The 27,784-nt window shown below is 47.6% G+C and overlaps 1 protein-coding gene across 1 annotated transcript; it reads left to right on the top strand.

Moving 5' to 3' along the window:
- Window positions 1-268: 268 nt before the first annotated feature.
- GRK7 (G protein-coupled receptor kinase 7) lies at window positions 269-27,784 on the top strand. Its single transcript, XM_059663741.1, is given in 7 exon segments — window positions 269-372; window positions 783-2,447; window positions 2,450-2,496; window positions 3,712-4,105; window positions 4,108-4,148; window positions 20,136-20,407; window positions 27,333-27,784. Coding segments are annotated over 6 exon segments (1,644 nt in total). The 5' UTR covers window positions 269-372; window positions 783-1,894; the 3' UTR covers window positions 27,670-27,784.

The following is a 27,784-nucleotide window of genomic DNA, read 5'->3' as shown; positions in this document are numbered from 1 at the left end:
AAATGATAATATCTCGTGCTATATAAAATGCATTATTAAAGTTCATTTCACTTGTTTCTTTTAACCTTTCTCATGTGGCTACTAGGACATCTTGAATTCCATCTGTGGTTCGGCATGTCCCTATTGAACAAAACTGGGATAAAGAAAGTATTTGTGTGAGGGGAATCAAGCAGTTGGTAGCGTATATGTTCATCAGTGAAAAGCAGACTTTTTTCAGTGACAATTCTACCTTTTTCTCAAGGTTCTGCCCTGTCGGACCGTCACTGTGTCCCTAAGGACCCGAGAAAAGGCATCTCCTCCTCTGGAGAGATTCTCAGGCTGGTTTTTCACTCGGAAATGTGGACCCGGGATGACACGTCAAGAACGATAAAGGTACCAGCATCTCTTGGGTGGGTTTCCGAGCGCCTGGCACGGTTCCGAGGGTGGTCACGGCGCAGAGCGCCCCTCTCCGCCACGGGGATGACAGTTCCCAGCGCAGCGGTGCAGAGCCAAAGGGCGCCCACGAGTTCATTACATAATTCTCGGTAGCATGTGGCCAAGTGTGGGTCTGTGCTGGGCTACGGTCTGCAGGCTCTGCCACGCAGACTGGGGCGTCACCGCGATGTTTTGACAGAGCGTGTGCTAGAGGTTGTTTGTTTGGAGAAAAACTGGCTCTCTCTCTCCTCTCTTCTTCCTCTCTCTCTCTCTCTCCCTCTCTCTCTTTCTCTCTCTCTCTCTCTCTCCCCCCCCCTCTCCCCCTCCCTCTCTCTCCCTCTCCCTCTCTCTCCCTCTCCTCTCTTAAGCACTTTGGCATAATACTGAATGACTTTGTTTTCAAGCTGCCTTAGCCTTCCTTTACAGAGAAAAAGCCTGAGTATTCTTTCCCCGTAGGACACAAGTGTTATTTTTGGAGCAGAGGTTCTTAGGCTGATCTCTGTCTAAACCAATTTCTGTTCTTGTGAGGTCGCGGTCTGGGGCGGCTCTGAGCGATCTCGGTGGAGGGAAGCCTCCTGGCTCCTCGAGGGAGGGATGTGGGCAGAGGCGTTGAGGGGCCACCCTGAAACTTGCCTACCCTGGGCCTCACGTCAAGGCTCCCTTGCACTCAGACTGTGCCCCAGGAACGGTCTTGGCCACGTGTGTGCACTGGTGTGCTCTTCCTGCTTGTGTCACTTTGTGGGATATTTGGGGTCAAGGTGACTCCCTCTTTTTTAACCTGGTACCTTAGGCCACAGACTCCTCAGAACTGAGAGAGCCACAGCTGGACAACCTCTGCAGACCATTCGGGGGGGGGGGGGGGGAGTAGGAGGGTGCTATGGGAGAGCACAACGCACTGTGAGGCCACGAGTCCCCGAGGGCCTCCAGGGACAGGTCTCAGGACCCTGGGCTCAGAGCACCCTCTTCTGTAGCCTGCTCTGCCCCAGGCTGCTGGTCGCCAGGAGGAAAAGCTCTCCAGCTTCTCCAGGTCCTCTTCCTGACCTGTCATTCCGGGGCTCACAGAGCTTGAGGCTGCTAGGAAACGTGTAAAATTAGAAACAGCTGAAACCACACACATGGCACCACCTCACTCTGACCCCTTCCCTTGGAACCTGGTTGCTGTGTGTTCAGGGAGCAGGTGTGCGTAGCGGGAGGCCAGGTAACGCCCCAGGAGCCTCGGCGGGTGTCTCAGGCTGCCGCGGCCTCCGAGGACAGGAGGCACCTGCGAGGTGCCCTTCCCTGACCAGCTATCCATAGCCAGCAAAGCCTCTTACTGGGAAACCTCTCTCTGCAGCCCCGCCAGTCCCACCCGCAGACCAGAGGCCTCCCTGCAAATCGCCGGGAGTTACTGAACCTGGGAACCCAAACCAGCCAGCGGGCAGCCAGACGGCCGAGTCCCCCGCAGCGCTCCATCCCGCCTTTCCTTTCCCTGTGCTCAGCCATGGTGGACATGGGGGGCCTGGACAATCTGATGGCCAACACGGCCTACCTGCAGGCCCGGAAGACGTGGGAGGGAGACAGCCGGGAGCTGCAGCGGCGGCGCCGGAGCCTGGCACTGCCCGGGCCGCAGAGCTGCGCCCCGCTCCGCCAGGCGCTGCCCCCTGACTTCCACAGCCTGTGCGAGCAGCAGCCCGTCGGCAACCGCCTCTTCCGGGACTTCCTGGCCACGGTGCCCCGGTACCGAGAGGCCGTGGCCTTCCTGGAGCAGGTGCAGAGCTGGGAGCTGGCGGAGGGCCCGGCCAAGGGCAGCAGCCTGCAGGCGCTGGTGGCCGCTGGCGGCCCTGCCCCCGGGCACCCACCTGCCTTCCTCAGCCCGGCTCTGAGCGCCAGGTGCCTGGCAGACACTACCGAGGACAAGCGGGCAGCCCTGGTGGCGCTGGCCCGGGCGGAGGCCATGGCCTTCCTGCAGGGCCAGCCCTTCAGGGACTTCCTGGCCAGCCCCTTCTACCACCAGTTTCTGCGGTGGAAGGTCTTTGAGATGCAGCCCGTGTCCGACAATACTTCACCGAGTTCCGCGTGCTGGGGAAAGGTGGCTTTGGGGAGGTAAGTGTCTCAGAACAGCCAGGCTGGAAGCTGAAGGATACTGCATAAAGGGGTTTGCTTTGTTTTGCCTTTTTTTCTTTTCTTTTTTTCAATTTCAAGGCAATTTCCTTAATACTCATTTCATGCCACCTGTGGCATGTGTGAAATAAAATGAGATGGCATAGGAAAGACAAAATGTGGAACTGGCCAAGAATCTTTCTCTTGGGGTCCACACCAGGCACCCCCTCCGTGCCCCGGACATTGTGGAGAATGGCCGCAGGTGATGGAGACCCCCTTTTCCCCTTAGTGGTGGTAAGCGGGGGAGGGGGAATTTGAGACAAACTGCAGAGATCTGAGAAAACACTCATCTTAAGGTAAAGTGGAGAATTCATTGTGTACCACTGCTGTGCTCACTCTTTTTTTTTAAGTAGAAAACAAATTTTTTTGAGGTAAAATTTGCATAAGATTAAAATTAACCATTAACCATATATGAGGTAAAATCACATAACAAAATTACCCATTTTAAAATGTACAATTCAGTAGCATTCAGTACATTACGATGTTGTATAACCATCACCTCTACAGGATATTTCCCTCCTTCCTGTCCCTCCCCATCCCCCCTCCTCTCTGTCCCCGGCAACAGCTGGTCTGCTCCCTGTCTCTGTGGATTTGCCGGTTCTGATGTTTCACATAAATGGAATCAGACGGTCTGTCACCTTTGGTGTCTGGCTTCTTTCACTGGGCATAATTTTCGGAGGTTCATCCATGTTGTAGCATGTATTATTCCTTTCCAGGGCTGGATACCATGTGACTGCATGGGTATGTCACATTTCATTTATCCAGCCATCCATTGGTGGGCACCTGGGTTGTTTCTACCTTCTGGCTATTGTGAACAGAACCACTCTGAGCACTTTTGGAGGAACCACCAAACGTTAATATTCTACATCCCCCCACCCAGCAATGCACAAGGGTGCCAGTGCCCTCGCATCCTCACCAACACTTGTTATCTTCCCTTTTGTCAGTACAGTGGGGTGCAGTGGTACCTCATTGTGGTCCCAGCTCTTTCTGGAAGAACATTTCTCAGTTACAGCTTCTCTTTTCTCAGACGCCTGCCGCCTGTTCACTTTGGCTGATTTCTACCCCTCCACCTCCCATATCCTCGCCACGCCCCCACCCCCACCCCCGCCTCTCCACTGCATTCTACTTCTTCCTCTCCCTCTCCTTCTCTCCTTTCAGGTATGTGCTGTCCAGGTGAAAAACACTGGTAAGATGTATGCCTGTAAGAAGCTGGACAAGAAGCAGCTAAAGAAGAAAAATGGTGAGAAAATGGCTCTGTTGGAAAAGGAGATCTTGGAGAGGATCAGCAGCCCTTTCATTGTCTCCCTGGCCTACGCCTTTGAGAGCAAGTCCCACCTCTGCCTGGTCATGAGCCTGATGAATGGGGGAGACCTCAAGTCCCACATCTATAGCGTGGGCACCCGCGGCCTGGCCATGAGCAGGGTGGTCTTCTACTCGGCCCAGATGACCTGTGGGGTGCTGCACCTGCACTCTCTCGGCATCGTCTACCGGGACCTGAAGCCTGAGAACGTGCTCCTGGACGACGTTGGCAACTGCAGGCTGTCCGGCCTGGGGCGGCCATGCAGATCCCGGATGGCAGGCCTGTCACCCAGAAGGTGAGTGGCTCTCCCTCTGCCCATAGGGTGGGGCACAGAGTTGGAGAGGAGAGGGCTGTTCTATTCCCAGGGCAAACAGAGCCTTGGACTTAATTCTTCTAATTTCCTTTTCCCTAAAGCCCTTGGGTTGTCATCTTGCCTAAGTGGAGTGGTGTGAGAGGATTAGCTTAACTGGTTATTTGGGGGGGACTTAGCTCTTCTCTCGATGGAGGCTGAGGGGAGCCCTCTTGGTGAGTTGGAGATAGTCCATGCTGAATCTAATACCAGGGCCTAGGTTTCTTCCACTGATAACCAACTTCCTGGTGCCATGTTCCTGAGTCAATAGAGCCTTTGTTTTCTTTTCTGGAAAATGAGGGGCTGGGCCCTAAAATTCCAGGGGCTGGACCCTAACATTCCAGGATTTTTGCAGGTAAACGTCAATAGGATGAGACAAAGAAAAAGAAGAAACCCCTAACTCTTAGCATGCTGAATTAAATATGGCCTTGTCTGTTGAGTGTGGAATGGGGAAATGTTTTATATTACATGAAGATGAAATTTCAAATGAAGTATATAAAACAGAACAAAGGCAACTGGTGTGTATTTTGATCAATTTTGGTGAAAGTGGCTTGCAGAGAATTCTTTGATTAAAAAGAGAATTAGCCCTGGGCAGCAGTTAGAGCATCGGCCTGCACACTGGAGGGTTTCAGGTTTGATTCCTAGTCAAGGGCATGTACCTCAGTTGCAGGGTCGACCTCCACCCCCAATTGGGGCAAGTGCAGGAGGCAGCCAATCAATGTGTCCTCTCACATTGATGTTTCTCTCTCTTTCTCTCTCCTCTCTCTCCCTCTCCCCACCTCCCCTCCCTTCCACTCTATCTAAAAATCAATGGAAAAAATATCCTCACACCTTGGATGAGGATTTTAAAAAGGGGAGGGTGAAATCCTATATAATAAAACCCTAATATGCAAATAGACCGAATGGCAGAACATCCAGTTGCTGTGACATGCACTGACCACCAGGGGGCAGACGCTTGATGCAGGAGCTGTCCCCTGGTGGTCAGTGTGCTTCCACAGGGGGAGCACAGCTCAGCCAGAAGCTGGGCTCACGGATGGCGAGCGCAGTGGCGGTGGCAGGAGCCTCTCCTGCCTCCGCTGCAGGCGGGCAGTAAGGAGCGAGGGGTCCTGGACTGCGAGAGCCCCAGACTGTGAGAACTCGGGACTGCAAGAGGGATGTCTGCCTGCCGGCTTAGGCCTGATCCCCAGGGGACTCAGGCCTAAGCCGGCAGGCAGACATCCCCTGAGTGGTCCCAGACTGCAAGAGCGCACAGGCCAGGCTGAGGGCCCCCCCGCCCCAGTGTACAAATTTCATGCACTGGGCCTCTAGTTATATGTAATTAAGCAACTTTTTAAAGTAAACAATACAAAGTCTCTGGAATTCTGACAGGTCTTTACCACTGAGTTTCTGTGAACAAAGATGGGAGATTCCCCAGGAAGACAAGGGCCCAAGGCACATTTTAAAATATTCAATTAAAACTTTGTTTTAACACAGTTTTTAGTTTACGAGGCAGAGAAAGCAGTCAGGCAAGGAAGTGAGGAAAATCATGGCAAGTTTTAGAAATTGCAGGTCATTGATTGTATGTGGCTGTGAGGTTTTGACAAGATGTGCAGGACTTAGTACAGTGATGGCGAACCTTTTGAGCTCGGCGTGTCAGCATTTTGAAAAACCCTAACTTAACTCTGGTGCCGTGTCACATATAGAAATTTTTTGATATTTGCAACCATAGTAAAACAAAGACTTATATTTTTGATATTTATTTTATATATTTAAATGCCATTTAACAAAGAAAAATCAACCAAAAAAATGAGTTTGCATGTCACCTCTGACATGCGTGTCATAGGTTTGCCATCACTGACTTAGTATCATTCAAGGGTGTTGGAATGCTTTCCTGTGGGAACAAAAAGCCATTGTAGGGTTTTAAGAAGGGAATGACATGAGTCAATTTGCATGTTTAAAAGACCAATTTGGAAGGTAGATGAGAGGCAGAGAAGCAAGTCAAGGCCCAAGAAGGGATGATGGAGGCCTACAAAAGCCAGTAGGACTGAAGCAGTGGCTGTAAATTGGAGGTATTGGAAAGAGACCTGGTGGGACTTCAGGGTGAGGGACAGTGAGCTGGGGGCGGGGGCGGGCGAGGAGGGGGTCTCTAGCTCCTGTGATCAGAAGGAGGAGCAGAACTGTGGGAAAACTGGCAAGTTCAACTGTGATTGTATTGCATATGAGGCACCTGTGTGACAGGCAGGTGGAGATGTTCCTTCACAATTCCCAGGGAAGACCCTCCGTGGATAACTTAGGTCACATGCCCAACCAAAACCAATTCCACTGGCCAGGATGAGATAGGTCACTGCTGTTCCCAGGAGCCAGAGAGAAGGTCTGCCTGTCTAAATCTCGCGAATTGACAAAAGAGAAATGCGTTCTCCAAGGGAAAATCAGGATGGAAAAGAATGGGAAGGAAGTAAATGTCAGTTAGGCAAAAACAGTGGGTGCCTCTAATAACTGCTGTTACCTCAATGGTTTAAAAAGTTCAGAAGCTTTCTGACCTCTTAATCAAGGAGAAATGGGATCTAGATCCTTTACAAAAGTTTCTATAAGATAGGGACCAGTATTGGCTCCATTTTACAGATGGAAAAATTGAGCCCAACTGGCATGGCTCAGTGTTTGAATATCAACCTATGAACCGGGAGGTCACAGTTAGATTCCTTGTCAGAGACATGACCAGGTTGTGGGCACATGACCAGTGGGGGCGTGCAGGAGGCAGCCAATCAATGATTCTCTCCCAGCATTGATGTTTCTATCTCTCCTTCTCCCTTTCTGAAATCAATAAAAACACTTTTTTTTTTTTAAGAAAGAAAAATTGAGACTCAGAGAGGTTAAGTTACTCATCCAAAGCCACATCACTAATACGTGATAGGAACCAGATATGTCAGATCAAGAGCACTTACAGTTTCGACTCCACCTTGTTAAGTTCCCACACAGGGCAGATGTGGCCTATGGTCTTTAATGCTGTAAAAGGCTCGCCACTCTGGAAAACTCAGACAGAATAAGTGCACGTGATGGCATTCGCATCTCTCCCTCGGTCTGGTCTGATACGGACACCAACCACAAGCCTAGCTGAACCACTGACAGAGTAAGACTTCAGAAGACTAGCACCCCACATACACCGCACTGTGTCTCAGACCCAGCCTCCCACACGGCGACACATATCACTAAACGTGGTCCCAGCCACTGTCTGCACTCACTTGTAATACATGTGATAAGCACCCCTGCCTGTTCTCAGCTGACGTCTACATGCACACAATAAAACGAAATCATAGCACTTTTTAGAGACTCCGGGAAAATATCATAGGAACATTGGGCAGCGGGGCTCATGCTGGAACTTCCCAGATTCAGCATTCAATGCGGGCAACGGTGACCTTCAGGTTTTATGGAACGTGGGTCCTTAGAACTTGTTATTTGGTCAAGACTGGAAAGGAAGTTAGAATAACGACCCCAAAGCTTTTACATGTGTGGTTACCTTGTTCTGCCTTAAAGCCTCTGGCCAACTCCTTACATTCAGAAGGATAGTGGGTCACAGAGGCTGGGCACTATTATACTTATTTTTAAGCCTTTATTATACTGAACACAGTGCTAGAGACATACTGAGTAAGTGATTTTTAAGAGATTTCTGAATATATCATCAGAACTTAACACCTACAGACATCAGAACCATTAGGACCCTGCACCAAATTTTTTTCTTTTTGAAATTACTTCTGAGTAACAGTTTAAGAGCCACATAGGAGAGGCATTCTGGTTACTTCATGGTCTCCACCAAAATTATCACAACCATTATTAACTAAATTCAGTTCCTGCTAACTTTTTTTAAAAACTGATTTTAGAGATCAAGAGGAAGGGAGAGACAGCGATTTGTTGTTCCACTTATTTATGCATTCATTGGTTAGATCCTGCATGTGCCCTGACCAGGGATCAAACCTGCAATCTTGGCATATTGGGACGATGCTCTAACCAATTGAATTACCCAGCCAGGGCCTAGAAACTGGACCACTACAAAAACGTCAAGTCTAGCCCGGCCAGAGTGGCTCAGTGGTTGAGCATCAACCTATGAACCAGGAGATCACAGTTCAATTTACGGTCAGGGTATATGCCTGGGTTGCTGGCTCGATCCCCACTATGGGGCATGCAGGAGGTAGCCTATTGATGATTCTCTCTCATCATTGATGTTTCTATCTCTCTCTCCCTCTCCCTTCCTCTCTGAAATCAATAAATATATATATATTTTTTAAAAAGAAGAAGAAAAACCTTCAAGTCCATTTTCAAAGTATTTACCACTATTAAGAGTATTCAAAAATCTTCACAACAGTCTTGGAATTATTTTAACATTCCTTCATTGAAAAGGCAGTAATTCATTCATTCACTCAATGAATCATTCAACATATGCTTATTGAGCATTTTCCAGGACTGAGTTAAACATGAGGGATAGAATGATGAGCTAAAAATGGACATGGTTTTCTGCCCACTTGGAGCTTGGGGTCTAGTAGGGGAGAGATAGAACTTAGTAATCATTCGAATGAATGTACAATTTCAATTATGATAAATGCTGTGAAGATGTGGTACACGGGGCTCTCCAAGGAGGATTTGACTTAACATGTGAGGATCAGAATTAACCTCAGGGAGATAGAACTTATTTGCTATTGAGAGATAGACAGGCATTTACTCAGCAAAGAAGTTGGGGTGGTGTCTGAGGCTGTGTTCCCTGGAAATGGACTCTGAGACAGATTTACACGTGGAAGATTTATTAGGGTGCACTCCCATGAGATACCAGCATGAGGAAGGCAGGATTGGCAAAGAGAGAAGCTGACCCACAATGAGCTTGAACTAAGACCTCAGGCAGTCCTTCAGTAAGCTCTGGAATTGGGGTGGCTCTAGGAGTTGTCCAGGCTTTTGTATCCCTCCAGGAGCCAGTCGGTGACCTTGGCCAGCTGGCAGAATGGGGGGAACTTGGGTGAGCAGTTCCCTGCTGCAGAGGGTAAGAACCCATGCAGAGAGGCAGGGAGGTGACAGGAGATAGGATTCCAGGCGTGGGAGCCGAGGCTCCAGGACCTGGGCACATACTCCATTGTCTCACTGGATTTAACTTACAAAATACAAATTCAAAAATTTGTCAAGGCAGCCTTCAAAGCCCCCACTGTCCGCCAGGCAGGGCAGCAGCACCGTCCTGCTGGGGGACCTCACCTTGCGCCGCACCTGCAGGCTTGGCACGGGTCAGGACAGCAGTGGGCTCTTCATGGACTTCCTACAAACACTGGTGGTGGGGTCCCCAGAGCTCTATGAGGGGCCCCTGGGCAGGTACGATGTCCATGCAGATGCCAAGGCAGGCTGGCTGAGCCGATTCTGCAGAGATGCCCTACAAGCTGCTCCTCAGGATGGCGTCTAGCAGATCCCACAGATGGTTCCTAGAGCCCATAGGACCGGCTACAAAAGCAGCCATAACCACACCACCCCCCTACCACTGCCCCATGTGTGACTTTATTCTCAAACCATTCAATCAATAAAGTTTCCTACAGCCAAACTGCATCAAACCCCAGCATCGGGCTGCTTCGCCACTCAGGGCCCTGTCCCACTGCACTGGCTGGCCCTCGTCCCAGCGTCTGGAGAGTGCAGGCCAAGAACCTGAAGAGGGGATCTGGGCAGAGTCCCCCAGGATCCACTCCAGGAGGAGCAGAGCATGTCAGGCGATGGGAATCACCAGTGCAAACTGCTGCTTTGGGGGAAATTGAGGGAAGCCAGGAAATGAAAAGCACAAAGCAAGAGGAAACATGGTTCAAATAAAGCTGGAGAGGTGGCAGGGGCCTCACCAAACCTGGCATTACCGGCCATGTAAAGGACTGATTTTTTTGCTTAAGAGCCCATGAAGCCTTTGAAAGGCTTTAATCAAGGGGACAACATGCTCAGAATTCTGTTTTGCAAAATTGCTCCAACAGAAGTGAGCACAGATCAGAGGGGATTCAGGTGGATTGTGGTCATTTGTCATCCAGGTGACAGATGATGGCAGCTCAGCCCACAGCGGGCAGTGGAGCCAGAGCGTGATGGATGAATTGGGAAGAGATTTCAGAATGATCAGGCCTCCGTGGTGTCTGGGATATGGGGTCAGGGAGAGAGGGGTGTCCAGGTATGTGTTAGGTGAGGTTTTGTTGCAGCTACAGCCTTGGACCCAGAGTACAAGAGGGAACCCGGTAAACACACGCCTGCCTTCATGAAGCCCCAGGATGGGGAAGAGACCCACATGTAAAAAGGCAGTGACAAGGCAGTGTGGTCAGGGCTGTGCCCAGCCTGACAGGGGGACATGGGGCCGGGAAGGACTTCCAGGTGGAAATGACAACCAAGTCAACACTTACACAGCAGACAGAAGGTAGGCGGGTAAGAGGAAGGCGAGTGGGCCAGGCAAAGGGATAGCAGATGCTCGTGATCCTCAACTGGGCCCCAGGGGACATGTGGCAACGTCAGGAGACATTTTGGTTGTCATGACTGGTAACTAGTGGGCAATGCCCAGCACAGCATCCCTCCTCAAAGAATGATCTGGCCCACAGTGTCTGTGAGGCCGCGGCTGAAAACCCTGGCCAAGGTAAAATCATAAAACAGCGTGTGAGTCCGGTCACAAAACAGAGTGGCTCTGCAGCTGTCTCGGGCGTGTGGTCACGGCGTGTAGTCACAGCGTGTGAGGGGTGACAAAGGTACAAGAGATGCCAGCCTAGGAGGCTGGAGGAGTCAGATAAGGATATTTGAACCCAATGCCACAGGTGTTGGGGAGCCACTGAAGGTTTTCAGGGTTTGAAGTGACTAAATCAGCCCTGGAAGGATGATCTGGAAGATTGTCAACAGTAGGGAGGCGAAGCAGGGGGTTTGGAACTGGGCGGGACGGCGTTGTCTGTGAGCCGCGGAGGTGAGGAGGGAGCCAGAGGCCTGCAGGGTGCACCAGGAGGGGCTGTCATGCAACACAGTGCAACCCAGGGACCACAGGCCGCTGCGTCATCTAACGTGATGTGAACGTGATGTGGACGCGTGTTGGGAGCTCAGAGCATCCCTTCAGATTAAGTGATGAAAAATGCTCCATATGATCACGAGATGGAAGAAGGGTGAGTGTGCCAGTGAGTCTGCCACTTACTATGGCTGCTGTGTACAGAGGCACAGGCTGACCCCTCACAGGGCCACCTGACCAGGAGACAGTGGGGACTGATGGCTAGCCCATGCTCCATGCACATGGCATGCGGAGTGCCTTCTTTCAAATGCCACTGTTGGCCACAGCCCTGTACTTGACCCCAGGGAAGCCATGCCTCTTCTCTAAGCCTGGTTAATACCACCTGCTTCTTGGGCTTGATGATAAGATTAAGTAACAAGGTAGATAAATGCCTAGCAGAGGGTCAGCTGCTTGGTAGGCAATCAAGAAACGACTGTTCTAAAAAGAAAGGGAAGGGAAGGGAAGGGAAAAAGAAAAGAAAAAGGAAGGAAGAAAGAGGGAAAGAAAGAAAGAAAGAAAGAAAGAAAGAAAGAAAGAAAGAAAGAAAGAAAGAAAGAAAGAAAGAAAGAAAGAAAGAAAGAAAGAAAGAAAGAAAGAAAGAAAGAAAGAAAGAAAGAAAAGAAAGAAAAGAAAGAAGAAAGAAAAAAAAAGAAAGAAACGACTGTTGTGATTATCCTACAAGAAGCCAGGCGCCAGCCTCTGTCACAGTCCCCACTATTGCATCGTTTCTGCCTCACCTGACATGACAGGTACTGCAGCTGCTCAGGTGAGCTTTGCAGCTGTGCCTTGTTCCCTGAGAGGCACAGGGAGCCGGCAAGAGTCCCAGGCTGCCCTGGGTGGGCAGTGGGCGAGGGCGCAGCTCACCTCTAGGCTGAGCCAAGCAGCACACAGTCGTCTCCCTTCCTCATAGCCACGTGGTTTTATTTTGAGCATCTTGGAGGCGGCATGGAAAATATGCCTCAGCCCGCTGCTGGATGGATTCACAGGACAGGAAACCACCGAAGAACACACTCGGGTGAAAGAATCGCAATTACTGCATTGATCGCTGGTGACGTGCCAGGCCCGTCTTTCACTCTGATGGGGTCTTAGAGGCGTCTGGGTTTTTCTCCTTGTGCAGCGGCCCTGCCTGAGACAACCAAAGCCCAGGCTTGATGACCATCCTTGCTACCCTACTGAGGGCCTGCTATGTATCAGGCTTTTGGAGGGCGATCCGTGTGTCTTAATCACTTTCATCTTCATCACAGTCCTAGGAGGTCAGAGCTCAGAGGCTCAGAGAGGTTGAGTAACTAGCCCGGGGTGACCAGCTAATAATTGGTAAAGCTGGAATCGGAGCCACAGCGGACTGACACCAGGTTTGGCAGCTCAGAAAGCATTATTGCAGGGACCCCTCTCTTGGGTCCCTGTTGGGGTTCTCCGAAAGGCGTCTTCCCAGGGGTGTCAGAAAGAGTAGGAAGACACCTCTGGTGAGGCTCCTATTCCCCAGCCAGGAAGTGGCTGGCAGAGAGAGACGGGTGGGAGCAAAGCGGTGGGATGAGCAGACCAGCACAGGGGCCGACCTGGGGAGGGGGGGTGTGGGCGGGGAGGGCGGAGCCTCGGAACCAAGTCCCCTGGGGTCTCAGGCTGCATTCCTCCGAGGTCTGCAAAGGCCACCGCTTAAAGGCGCAGAGGAGCAGCTGGGAACGAGAACAAAGCGGCCAGGCCCCCCTCGGTGGAAGGAAGGAGCGAACCCCAGGAAACAGCTGATAGCGCTAAGCTCAGCTTGTTTTTTTCCTCTGCTCAACAGTTCTCCTGCCACGGCAAACAAAAGATGTACATTTTGATTCCCTCTTCTGTTTGGATTGTGCTGTCAAGTGGATCTGGTTTGTGATGAGCTGGGGGAGTGAGGCGGAGGAGACAGCCGCGGGCGGTTTCTTGCTCCGCTGGCCAGCTTGCTGGGCCCAGGCCACCCTGCCGCCTGGAAAGGCAGAGAGCGTCCTTGTCCGTCTCTCCCCACCTGGTCGTCAAATCCAGCCTGACCTGGCCGCACCAGAGCCGTGGCACCGGCACTTATTCTAATGATGGCATTAAGGTCGCCAACTTTCCAGATTCGGTGAAAGGGGAGACTTACTCCTCACTGTGACCTTGATGGACCTGCACGTGCATGCAAGCGCCCACACACACTCCGCTCTATGGGTGTGTGCAACTATTAAGATAGGAGCTGTGCCCTCTGAGACCCACTGAAGGCCCCTCCCTGTTCTCATCACCTCCGAGGTCACAGTCCACTGCTGACCAAAGCCACACTGGGGCTCCTGTGAGTGCAGAATACACCCACCCCGGCCCGGCCCCTCAGCCCCTTGTCGGCCCAGGGATGAGAGTGACAGCGGCTACAGGGTCAGTGGAAACCCACATCCAACAGCAATAGTGATGTAGCTGGTGTCTGCACAGGCCCCAACTGTGGGGTGTCAGAGTCTGGACACCTGTAGGTGACAGGTGGCCCTGATGGGACTGAGCAATCCACAGGCCATGGCTGTGGTGGAAGGACTTCTTGCTGCCCCCTAGGGGGCAGCTGGGGAGGGGGCAGCCCCTCCGTGGCTTCCTAAACCCTGTGAGGTCTGGTGCCTGAGGCCCCGCAATGCTGGGCACACTTTGTGTTGCCCGACCAGGTGTTGACTGTGTGCATCCGGCAAAGGGCACTATGCATAAAACCAAAAGCAAAACGAAATGAAGCAAAATAAAGAAAATAAAAGGACAAACCACGCAGAAACCTCCATTCAGAGATGTGTTGGTGCTGACACTTGGTGATCCCTACAGCCCTGGCAATGGCAGTTCTGGTCACACGGACTGAAAGCGACTGCTTTGATGGCACAGAGACTAATGTGCAGGGCCCTTTGTCACTGCAAGAGTTAAACCGAGCCAGAGAGGTCAGCTGGCTCGACCCGCCCCATGCTGCCTGGCCCGTTCTCTCCTCCCACCCCACTCTGAGGAGGCAGTTCACATGCAGAAGACAAACGGCTTAAAGGGCAGGCCATTAATTTTTTCAGCTGGAGGCTGCGATGGAATTTGGGTGCTTGGACTCTGGCGTGCGCCTCTAATTCCGTTGTTCTCCTCTGTGAAATACCTCCACTCTTCAAGGCGGCGGTGCCCTTCAGAATCCCACCAGCACCTTTTCTGTCTAGGCTAGGGCCAAGAGGCAAAGTTAGTCCCGAAGATTATTTGGAATGAATCTCGGGCTGCCCTGGCTGGCTGGTGTTTTTTTCACTCCACCAACGGGCTACAGTGCGGGAAAGACGGAGGCCGATTCTTCATTCATTTTCTTGGGGAGGGAACACCGTGTTCCCAGAATACTGCAGGGTCTGGCCCCCACCTCCCAGCAGCCTTTGTAGTGGGAGCAGCCCAGCCAGCCTCTGATGAACAGAGATACGGGCAGAGAAAGGAGAACTTGTTGGGAAAGGGTAAAGGAAAGCAGCTTAAGCCAGAATGGAACAAGGAGAGCACTTAGTACTTGGCACATGGGGAGAGGGAAGGAGGGGACTCCACGGAGAGAAAACGAATCCTGGAGGGGACGTGGAGGGCCAGGAAAAGCAATTTCACCGACTTCCATAGGGGCCGTGTGATGCCGTGGTTCAAAGTGCAGACCTGGGTGGGAATCTCGGGTGGGTGACCGTGGGCAAGATTTAACTCTCTGTGGTTCAGTTTTCTAATCTGCAAAATGGGGGACACAGTAGTCTCTGTCTCATAGGATTATCATGAAGCTTAAACAAGAAATTCAGGTAATGCTCCTGAGAAAGTATTTAGCATGTGATAAGCGCTCAGTTAGTATTGTCCGCTATGATTTCTAATTTTTCTCCCAGGAGGCGTCTCACAAGCCTTTTTCCAGGACAAGGCATGTTCTCCACTTCCACCTTCCACCTCCTACTGAGAAACTGGTGTCTCTCTGGTCCTGATTAGCGATGCTAATCCTTAAAGTCTCTCGGCTCCGAAATGTGCTCATTGGAAGGGTGACACACACAGAGTAGAACTGACCAACCACCACAGTCTGAACTGCAGTTGGATGTTGCTTGTGGTTTTCCTCTGTGCCTCTGCCACCCCAGCAGGAGAGATTAAACCCGAGAGAAGCTGGATAGGAACAGACAGCCCAACTGAGAGTTGAGGATAGTGAAACACTGAATATGGGGAGATCCTCAATCCTTTCCTCAGCTCCCAGAATGAGGTAAGCAGGCTGACACCTCTCAGGTAGGGTACTGGAGGGTCTTTATGGGGAAACTGAACAGCCCAACAAGGTCAATGGATACTCACAGGTGAGGTCCCCATTGACATGGGTTGGCAGGATCACCCTCCAGTAAAGCCCATCCATTGATCAGCTTCATGCTAGCTTTTTAGTGTTCACTCTTACATGTGAACAAATCGTCAAAGATCATTTGTCATTTCAAAAAGCTCTTTAAAATAAAATGCAATGAAAAGAAAAAAGAAAGAAAGATCCAGGTCAGTGTGGCTCAGTGGTTGAGCATCAACCTATGAACCAGAGGTCACAGTTCTATTCTGGTAAGGGCACATGCCCAGGTTGCAGGCTCGATCCCCAGTAGGGGGCATGCAGGAGGCAGCCAATCAGTGACTCTCATGATTGATATTTCTCTCTCTCTCTCCCTCTCCCTTCTTCTCTGAAATAAAAATATATAAATTTTTAAAAAAAGAAAGAAAGAAAACAGAAGAAACAAACTTGTAGAAAACAGGAACAATGCAGGAAGTAGAAGAGACCATTTTTTAAAACATACTTAATATCCTTTGCGATTTAAGAGAAGATATTGCATCCATGAAACAAGAACATATGCTATAAGGCAAGGAACACTCAGAGAAAAACAACAAGGATATTTGCAAATTAAAAAACAAAACACTGATATGTTTGCAGAACAACATGGATAAATCTCAAAAACATCTAAAAGCCACAAAGTGGGCGGGGAGGGCGGAGTGGGGATATCTATAACAGTGTTAACAATTTAAAAAAGAAAAAGAAGCCAGACACAAAAATGTATCTGCCATTCAATTTCATTCATATGAAATCCAAGAACCAACAAAATGAACTTACAGTGACAGAAACCAGAAAGTGGTTGCCTGGGAGGAGAATGGACTAGACAGGGGCACAAGGAACTTTCTTAGACGAAAATGTTCTATATCTTGTTTAGGTGGCATTTACGTGGGTGTATTCAATTATCAAAATTTATTTAACTGACTAGCTGAGACCTGTGCACATTATTCTATGCTAATTATATATTAATAAAAGCATATTTGCAGTCCTGGCCAGTTGTTAGAGGATTGTCCAAAATGCCAATGTCAGGGTTCAATTCCCAGTTAGGGCACATACAAGAATCAACCAACGAATGCATAAATAAGTGGAACAACAAATCAATGTTTCTCTCTCTCAAATCAATCAATTTAAAAAATAAAGAATAAATAAAAACATATTTGCAGAAATGAAAAGCTCAGTAGAAAAATTAAGCCTCTAGATCTAGCTATCAATGTACAGGAAATACACAATACAGAGGAACATGTAACTGATACCACCAAAGTACAGTCAGCAAAATCTGACTGTGGCAAACTCTACAGTTTAGCCAGATTTTCCCAATAAAAACTTGCAAGGGGTGGTAACAGAGGGAGAATTTATATATTCACAGAGATTTAAGAGACATATCCGTCAATCATATGCATTATTTGAATCCAAATTTAAACTGTTTGGAAGACATATATAGGACAATTGGGACAGCATTAGCATATCCAGATATTTGAAAATATTAAAGAATTATTGTGATTTAAGTGAGAGAATGGTACTGTAGTGATTGGTTTTTGGATTTTTTAAAAATGACTATCTTTTAGAGATTCATAGTGAAATACAAAGGATACGAGGTCTAGGATATTCTGGGGCAATGGGAGTGGGCAGGGGAGCAGGAACGGCGCATATAATAGGTAATTTGGGTGACCATATATTTGCTTGCCCAGTTTACATCTGTTATCCATCCCTCTGTTGATCCATTAATCCATCACATCTTTTATGTATTTACAGTAAGTTCCCTTCTTTTTCCTACCTCCACCCCCCAGCACCTTTGCCTTGCTCATATCACATGACCACCCTGGGTGCAAGGGATTCTGGGAGGTAGAGTACTTAACCTCCTGGCCTATAATAGAGAGATACAAGGGAAAGGGAAGACTGGGGTTGCCTTTTGCTACTTTGACTTACAGCATTTCTCAGACTCATCCACCTCCCCCCGCCAGCCTCCCCTCCCACCATCGCATCCCATAGACCTTATATTGCAGAATGTCAAATTCCTTAAAGATCCTTAAAGGTCCCTGAACACCTCACAGTTTTCCTGACTGCATCTCCTGCACAGGCCGGTTAGCGGGATAGCAGTCTCTCCCCTGTGGCTTTATACTCCCATTATGGCATTTACCCTACTTTATTGAATGAACTTTTGGACCTGTCTGTCTCCACCAGCCTGTAAGTTCCCAAAGGCAGGCGCCAGGCCTTATATGTCTTGGTATCTCTAGAACTCACTGCAGGGAATGGCTCCATAGTGAATGGAAAACATCTAGTTACCAGCTTTTACTGCGGTTTACACCGTCCTGTTGGGCAAGCACCAAGGGAGGCAGTAAGTACCTGATTTGGATACAAAGATGAGTAACTATATCCTGGGCCTCAGAGGAGCTTACAATACCCTTTTGTCCGGGCAAATGCAAAACTAGACAAGACGCCAGAACAACAGATGTAAACCGGGACCGTCCCAGGCAAACTGGAATAGACGCTCACCCATATTACGTACTATACACACGCTGCCTCTGTGAAAACAGCAGTCCATGCTGACTCATGCCAGCCTGCCAGACCCCAGTCACTCCCAGAATTCTCTTGCACAGCCAATTACTCCTCATTAGTGCTTGGGTCATTTAATTTTGTTTCTTGTTATCTGTGTAAAAATTATTGCAAATTTAATATCCTAAGACATTACATATACTGTGCACATTAAAAACATATATTTGCCTGGCCAGCATGGCTCAGTGGTTGAGCATCGACCTATGAACCAGGAAGTCACGGTTTGATTCCCAGGCAGGGTACATGCCCGGGTTGCGGACTCGATCACCAGTGTGGGGCGTGCATATATACATTTCTTGGTATTAACACTAGTCTCTGGTCTGTTGTCTTTATTGATGGGCATTGTGGGTGTTTCTAGCTTGTGACCATTATGAATAATGGAACTAAGAACATCTCAAAATAGATCCCTTTCTCTTCCTTCTGGGTCATTTGAGGTACATACTGCAAAGCTAAGTAACCTGGTTGAAAGACAGGAACAGATGATACATCAAATTTTCTATTGCTCTAAGTCTTACTGCTCTAATATAAGCTTATTGTCACTTTAAGGTGTTTTTGTTTGCATTTTTAATTGCTGGAGAAGTTATACATTATGCTTTAACCAAAAGCTACTTAGTTTGGGGGATAAAAACATATTGTCAGGTAAATACATAGTTTATCATTACAAGGTATGTTGTAGGTATTCGTTAAATATTTGTTGAATGAATGAATGTACTAAGATCCCACACAGTCACAAAAAGTGACAAATACTGTATGATTCCTGTTATATGAGGTTCCTAGAGTATTCAAATTCATGGAGACAGAAAGTAGTATGGTGGTTGCCAGGGGCTGGGGAATTTTTGTTTAGTGGATATTAGAGTTTCAGTTTTGCAAGATGAAAAGCGTTCTGGAGATTCATTGCACAGTGATGTGAGTGTTCTTTATTCTCTTGAACTGTACATTTAAAAATGACTAAGATGGTAAACTTTATGTTATGTGTATTTTACATATATATATAATTTTTTTAACTCAGTGGTCGTTTGGTATATATTGTCAGTAGAGGTATGCCTACATTATATGGTCATGCATGTTAAATGAAGTTTCATATGTGCGATTTTCTAGATTAAACGACTGTTCACTTTTTAATGCAGAGACAGACAGACGAAGATATGTGATGTTAATATTACTGCATAGCAAATAGAGTAGGAAACATCATAGACTAGATAACCTTATGTGAACATTCAAAATTAGCAATGAAGTGCTCAACCTCATAACCTTAAAAAAAATAATGCATCTAATTTCCTGTTACCTGTGATTTAAAACAGACAGGCCTGGCCGGTGTGGCTCAGTTGGTTGGAACATCCTTCTGTGCACCAAAGGGTGACAGGTTCCATTCCTAAGCGGGGCCCATGCCTGGGTTTCAGGTTTGGTCACCCATTGGGGCCCGTGTGGGAGGCAACCGATCAATGTTTCTCTCTCACATCGGTGTTTTTCTCTCTCTGTCTCTCCCTTCCTCTCTCTAAAATCAATTTTTTAAAGGAGAAAAATTGTTTAATAAATAAATAAAACAAATGCAGAACTTAGAGGTTTTAGAGAATCCACTTGAACTTTTCACCTTTGAAGATGAGGTGAGGCGACTAAGAGAGAGCGAGTGATTTTCTTTCTTCAAGAGCAGCTACATCGTCGCTTTCATAGTGCACTCCAGCCAAGTCCTTTTTATAGGTCATTGGCCCAATGGGTATTATGTCCTGCCCTGACTGCCCCAGAGCCTGCTGGGAAAGCAGGGAACAGAATGGGTTAGACACAATGTCATGCCAAATCTATAATAATAAAAGCATAATATGCTAATTAGAAGCTGGGGCTGCGAGGGAAGCCGGGGTCCTGGGTGCCTGCAGGCGGCCGGAGGGAAGCAAGCCTGGGTCCCGGGTGCCAGAGGAAGCCAGTGCCGGCAGCCAGGGGAAGGAAGGCTACTCTTGCATGAATTTTATGCATTGAGCCTCTAGTAAATTAATAAACCCCTTAAGAAGAAAAGAAAAGGAGAATGGGTATTGGATAGACAATCAACAACTTCTGTTACACTCATATTAGTGTTTTTGTTTTGTTTTGTTCTGTTTTTATTTGGGTGTTTCAGGCTGGAACCAATGGTTATATGGCGCCTGAAATCCTAATGGAAAAAGTGAGTTACTCCTATCCCGTGGACTGGTTTGCAATGGGATGCAGCATTTATGAAATGATTGCTGGAAGAACACCACTCAAAGATTACAAGGAAAAAATCAGTAAAGAGGATTTAAAGCAAAGAACCCTGAAAGAAGAGGTCACATTCCAACATAACTTCACAGAGGAAGCCAAAGATATTTGCAGACTCTTCTTGGCTAAGAAACCAGAGCAACGCTTAGGAAGCAGGTAAATTACCATGTAATAGAGATGATTCATGATGTCAGCATCGTCCACAGGCATTTGGAGAATGTTGTGGGTTAATGACAAAGCTTTGGGATTACGTTGTGTTATTATTGTCCTACTAGAGGACATTTGTGCACTCGGGGATCCCTTAGCCCGGCCTACACCCTTTAGCAGTCCAGGAGCCCTTGGGAGATGTCCAACTGATGGCCGCAGTGGGACAGCCTTAGCGCTGCCGCGGAGGTGGGAGAGGCTCCCACCACTGCTGCTGTGCTCACCAGCTGTCAGCCTGGCTTGTGGCTGAGCGGCCCTCCCCCAGTGGGAGCACACTGACCACCAGGGGGCAGCTCCTGCGTTGAGTGCGCATCATAGCAACTGGTTGTTCAGCAGTTCAGTTGATTTGCATAGTACCCTTTTATTATATAGGATTATTATTTGCATATTATATGGTTAAGTATTTCTGATATTTTCAAACTCTATGAGCAATTGATATGGAACTATCTCTAAGATATATTTTAAACTGAAAAACTGAGGGGCAAAGCAGCATATATAAAAAGGAAGAAAGAAAATATGTAATTCAAATAGCTGCATACACCATTTTAAGCAGAGTATACAAGGAATGTATAGGATTGGTTGCCTCTTACAAAGGGAAATTGGGGGCTGGTGACAGGGATGCAGATGAGGATTGTCACTATAGAACCCTATTATCTTTTGAATTTTGAACGACATGAATAAATTATCTATTCAAAAATTAAAGCTCAAAATAAAATTAAAACACCAGTACTGAGTGCCAAAGCTCTGGAAAATTCTTCCCCTATTAAAAGTCTCTGTAAAATAGCATCAACCAGTCAACAGATATTTAGTAAATACATATGATGTTGCCAGATTAGTTAATATGGTCAAAATTAGTTTTGAGGAAAGTCAAGGTTTATTGCTTACAATGGAATAATAAGATCAAGATATTTTAGAAGAAAAAAAAATACATAAAAGTTGACCTATGAAGAAACCCTTGGCAGCGGGAGAAAAACAAGGGCTTAGAGCCACAGACCAGACTCCCGTTCCAGCTCTGCTATCATTTGCTATGCACTGGCCGTTTTACCTCATGTAACTGAGTTACTTTCTCTGCGTCTCAGTATCCTCCTATATAAAATGGGCAGGGAGGGTGGCATGATGGTCAAACTCAGTATCAATGTGACTAGGCCACAGTACTCAGATATTTGATCAAGCAGTATGCTAGATGTTTCTGCAAATATTTTTAAAATGCGATTAACATGTACATCAGTAGGCTTCCAGTAAGGCAGATTTTCTTCAGAATGTGGATGGGCCTCATCCAATCAGTTGGAGGCCACGGAGAAGAGGGAATTCTCCCAGAAAACCTAGCTTTGGACTTGAACTGCGACTCTTCCCTGGCTCTCTAGCCTGATAGCTTACCTTAAAGAATTTGGACTTGCCAAGCCTCCACCAGGAAAAATATTTTTCTTGTCCTTTATGTACATACGCAGGAGTTCACAGGCAGATGTGACTAGGAGGTGGTTAGAATTGGGGGCTTATGTGCCATCTTAAGAGGGGAAGGGGAGGAGGAGAAGGGCACTTATAGGCAAGCAAATGACTTGTTAGTCCTGGTGGGGGTGGGCACTGTGAGAGAACAAATGTCATGTCTTTTAGGGCAAATAAACGGGCCCTCAGGAGAATAGATGGGAGATACCATAGTTTTGTGACAATATCTATTTTTGGTGTGGTGTTGATTTCTGTCACTGGCAATATGAGTCAGTCTTCCCTGGTTCCAAAACTCCTGAAAATCCCCAGGGAGAGGATTGATGAGTTGAGTTCTTTTAGGAGGCTCTGCTTTTATGCACATGTGCCTCTGTTGACTCTCAAATGCCCTTAGCTCAAAATAAGTTTTATGTCACTGTGGTGCATTCTGGATCCTTTGGTTCTGCCCCTCTGGAGAACCTGGCTAATACAGTGGGCATCTCCCTGCTGAGCAGTGGCTCAGAGATCCTGGCTGCTTCCATCTTTTTTTTTTTAATATATATTTTTATTGTTTTCAGAGAGGAAGGGAGAGGGAAAGAAAGATAGAAAATCAATGATGAGAGAGAACCATCGATTGGCTGCCTCCTGCATGCTCCCCGCTAGGGATCAGCCCGCAACCCAGGCATGTGCCCTGACCGGGAATCAAACCGTGACCTCCTGGTTCATGGGTTGACGCTCAACCACTGAGCCACACAGGCCGGGCGTGGCTGCATCCATCTGGTGGCTTCCAGGTGCCGTGGCCTGAGAAGAGAACCTGGGAGCTTTGTGCTGCCTTAGCCGGGAAGTGGCACACTTCACGTATCACTTCTGATGGCCAGAACATTCCTTGGACCCTCGCTAACGGTGAGGGGGCTGGCCGGTGTTGTCTTCTGTGTGCCCAGGAAGGAGAGACCTGGATTGGTGACCACTGACCATCTCTACCATCTGGTTCTTGAGTATCAGAGGGCACACCTACAGTGGCCGAGGCAATGGGGGAAGCGAACAGTCCCTTTTATTTTATTTTCATATTTTTAAATGTATTTTTCAATTACAGTTGAAGTACGATGTTATATTAGTTTTAGGTGTATAACGTAGTGATTAGACATTTATATAACCGACAAAGTGATCACCCTGATAAGGCTAGTACCCAGCTGACACCATACACAGGGGAGCAGTCTTGTTAGATGGCTTCCCCGGAGGGAATACCACCCACTTGGTGTGTTTGAGGATCTATCTCAATACCTTTATAAGCACACTTTGGGTCTATACAATGAGATGTTGACAAACTTCTTCAAGAAAATGCCACCTTAAAGCACTGGATCGTTGCCTAAAGCTGCTCCATCAAACCTTTTTATAAAACATACGTTGTTGAGCCTGTTTTGAATATAACTGTTTACAACATTAAAGAAGAGTCATATTAAAACCAGCTGTTCAGTGAAAAAGAAAACCTTACAACATTTTCATTTCAGCTCTTCATAGTTTTGAAAAATTCATTCATGCCCTGGTCGGCGTGGCTCAGTTGGTTGAGCGTCTTCCCATGCACCAAAGGTTGCTGGTTCAATCCCCAGTAGGGGGCGTGCAGGAGGCAGGGGATTGATGTTCTACTCTCACATCCATGTTTCTCCCTCTCCCTTCCTCTGTCTCTAAAATATTTTTAAAAAAATTTTTTTAAAATATATTTTATTGATTTTTTACAGAGAGGAAGGGAGAGAGATAGAGAGCTAGAAACATCAATGAGAGAGAAACATCGATCAGCTGCCTCCCGCACATCTCCCACCGGGGATATGCCCGCAACCCAGGTACATGCCCTTGACCGGAATCGAACCCGGGACCTTTCACTCCGCAGGCTGACGCTCTATCCACTGAGCCAAACCGGCTTCAGCTAAAATTTTTTTTAATGCAGTAAAAAATTCACTCAAATGTGATTAATTTTGTGGGTGTCCTTCAAAGCAGAGCGAATGCCTGGAGAGCATGTTACATAGCAGAGAGGTCAAGTGCCCCCTCCCCAATGCACCTACGAGCATTTAAAATAAAGTGAAGTGGAATCTAATGAACAAAAATAAACTAACAAACAAAAGAGAAACAGACTCATAGAGGACAGACTGACAGCTGTCAGAGGGGAGAGGGTTTGGGGGGCTGGGTGAAAAAGGTGAAGGGATTAAAAAAAAAAACACCTCGTAGACACAGACAACAGTATGGTGATTACCAGAGGGAAAGGGGGGTGGGGGTCAACCATGGTGTTTCCCAATAAAATCAAAGGTGAAGGCCACCTAAGTATTTCGCAGGCTTCATTCTGATCGGCCCATGCAGCAGAGCAAGAGCAAATACCCATGCACTTGTCTGACTGCATTTCAGGCTAATGCCCACGGTTCTTGGCAGACCAAACCCCACAGTGTGGTTCTCATGTGTGGGCAGCTGGTATCTTATCGTCATTGAATGGTATGAGAAAATCCATTATAATCCCCATGTGGGAATCAGTAACCCAAGAGCCCCTGTTAATGCTGGCAAATATATTCCACTCCAGCAAGCAGGGGAGTCTGCCTGCAGCTAGCTGCCAGGTTGCCTATTACAAAAGACGCCGCCTCCTTCAGTAGCCTCTCCTCTTGGTCCAAGAGGAGATGGGTCAAAAGCGCCCTGCAGAAGCAGCCCGGGGAAGACTCAAGAGTAAAATCACCTTCATGCGATTGCTAGCTACAGATCTCAGGTGAACTGGATCAAAGTGATCAGCTTTGTGGAGGCCTGGACACGGAGGGCAAGGAGTGGAGGTTGGGAAGCCTGGTCCTCTGTGGTTAGCATCAGCAAACGCAGACTCTAATTGGAAAAGGGCATTGTTATGTAAATGTCCCAGGCCAAGAGACTGAGAAAGAGGCCGACAATTCTAACATCACATCAAGAATTTATTAGGGGAACTTACATACGAGGCATGTCTTGGGCGGTGGCAAGATGCCATGGATCTCCATGTGCAGGTGATAGGGGTTATATAGTACAGGGCAGGGTGGGTGGGGTACTGGGGTGACTGGTCCCAAATTAGGGGGAAATGCCTTACATGCTTGCCTGCGGCTGGACAACGTTCTGCTCAAAGAAGCAGCACACTGGGGTCTAGGGGAGGGGTCCCTCAGACATTCTCTGAGAGGAGTTTCCAGAGGCAAGCTTCAGCCAGGATCTAGCTGGCGGGTCCAGGAGCGTCAGGCACTGGTCACACCATGGAATAGTCTCTCCCCCATAGATATAAGGCATGGGCCCTGCCTTCCAGAGGCATCTAGATGGGGGTCTTGAAGAACATTAAAGAAAGCCCTTAAGTGGTTCATCGATCCCTTGTCTTATGTGACACGCTGCAAAAGGACTGCATTCAGCCGTCCTGACGGACAAGCCCAGGCCATCCTGGTTTCTCCAAGTTAAAGCTGATCAGAGTGAGTTTAAGGCGCCCTCTTCACCTCTGGGACAATGTGATCATGCCTGCCAGCGGCCATAATGTGGTACAAATTCCTTCCTCCTGGCACCTGGTCCCATTCCAACTCCTTTGTTCTCTGTGAGACACAGGCCTGGGGCTCATTCCTGATCTGCTTGGATGGAATTCTAGTTCTATCCTTGTTCTACCACATTTAAAATCTGTCTGAGACCCACCACCCAATCTCTCTGATACCTTAAAATGGTGAATATTGCTGTGTAAATTATACCTCAATACAACTAACTAACAATGTATATAGTAACCCCCAAAAAGTATTCACACTTTAATAGCTGGTAGCTCAATTTTGAAAGTAAAATGTATTTTAATAAACACTGCCTTTATAATTATTAAAAGTGAGTGTATACATTTTGGGGGAATATTTATGTCCTTGAAGCTTCAGTTCATCCCAGTAACCCGCCCTCAAGGCTTCTACTCTACAGGCTATAAACCACACAGATATTGGGCAGTAGATTATAAGAGAAGGCAAGTCTTCATTTTTCCTTCTTTCCATTGATGGAGACTTGAAGACCTTTAGAAGAAAAGAGAAACCTTGTAGTGTCTCAGGATGCAGCTCTCCATACCTGTCTTTTCAGTCTGGTTATACTGGGGAAAGCCCAAAGAGGCCTGGATGGCCTTTCTGGATGGGACTCGGCCAGAATCACAGAACAACAACATAAGTGAAGGGTTTAACGTGTTAGCTGAGAGTAGGCTCTGAATACATGTTAATTATTATCACTATTAGTAGCAACATCCTTACTGTGTTTAGACTCTACTCATCTTACTGGGCAGAATGTGCTTCAGTAATCATGTGACATGATGGGGAGTCTCTGAGGGGTGGGCTGGGCTTACTGTCTTGTTTCCAACAAATAGAATATGGCAGAAATGATGAGATATCATTTCTAAGATTAAGTATTAAAAAGATTGTGCCTTCTGTCTTGAACTCTACCCCACTCCCCTGATCATTTGCTCTGGGGATAACCAGTGACAATGTTATAATAAGGCAACCCTATGGAGAGGCTCACATGATGATGGATGGAGGCTTCCCAGTATTATATGAGTGAGCTTAGAAAGAGATCTTCCCCCAACGCCAGGTGAACCTTCAGATGAGACCACAGCCCTGACCAATAGCTTTACTGCAACCTCCCAAGAGACCTCGAGGTAGGGGCACCCAGTTGACCATGCCTACATTCTTGACCCACCGAAACTGTGAGATAATTAATGTTTATTGTTGTAAGCCCCTGAATGTTGGGGCAATTTGTTACACAGCAACAGGTAAATAATAGAAGTGGGTACACATTTGGAAACATACATTTTCCCCCTTATTCTGAGGCAAATACTGGAAAAATTTCTAGCATAAGAAAGGAAGATTTGATAGCAAATAAACATAGTCTTGAGCACCAACCATATGCTCATTCATGCTACTGACAATTACGAATGGATTTTGTTTTAAGTTTTTTAAAGATTATCATGCCAGCTGGGGGTTGGGGAAGGGGCAGGGATTAGGTGGGCTCCTAGAAATCATGTTCTGTGATGAGTGAGATGTGAGTGTGGTCTCTCAAAATGTGAGTGGTTGTAATGTGGAAAGAGACATTAACTTGTTCCTGTGACCCTGAAGGGCAGAGCAAGAGGCGAAAACTGGAAGTTGCAGGCAAACAGGCTCTGGCCCCACTGATGTTTGCTTGTGTTTCATGGAAACACCAAGAATGAAAATCGTGTCAACTGCTAGATTCTTGGCAAATCACATCTATGTGTGAAGGCTGTCTGCAAACAGTAAAACGCTACAGTCTGCATAGGGCAGAGCTGCGGGTGAGGTTTAAAGTTATCATTTTTGTAAATGACTCTTTGCATCGTTATACTGTCTTGGCAATTGACCTGTGTTACAGGAAAAGAACACAGCACGCTATGTATTGTTAGGACGGTTCCCGTTTGGGTTTGTTACGGTGTCGGGCTGAGCATCTCCTTTCTTCACAGAGAAAAGTCAGATGATCCCAGGAAACACCCTTTCTTCAAAACCATCAACTCTCCTCGCCTGGAAGCAGGCCTCGTGGGACCCCCATATGTGCCAGACCCTTCGGTGGTTTATGCCAAAGACATCGACGACATTGAAGATTTCTCTGAGGTTCGGGGAATCGAGTTTGATGATAAAGATAAGAAGTTCTTCCAAAGATTTGCAACAGGTGCTGTCCCCATAGCGTGGCAGGAAGAGATCATAGAAACGGGACTGTTTGAAGAATTGAACGATCCCAACAGACGTGCAGGTTGTGGGGAGGGTAACTCGTCCAAGTCTGCTGTGTGTTTGTTATTATAAGTTGTTCTCTCTACCAGACAGGCAGCAGGAGTCTCAGCTGACCTAATCCTCGAATGTTCCTGTTAACCTAAAAATAAAAATAAAAAAGGGCTTTCAAGATGAGAGGCAACACGCA

The sequence above is a fragment of the Myotis daubentonii genome, chromosome 14 (assembly GCF_963259705.1).
Source record: "Myotis daubentonii chromosome 14, mMyoDau2.1, whole genome shotgun sequence".
Lineage (NCBI taxonomy): Eukaryota > Metazoa > Chordata > Mammalia > Chiroptera > Vespertilionidae > Myotis > Myotis daubentonii.
The sequence above is the reverse complement of the archived record's forward strand: the minus strand, read 5'-3'. Positions and strand labels throughout refer to the sequence as shown.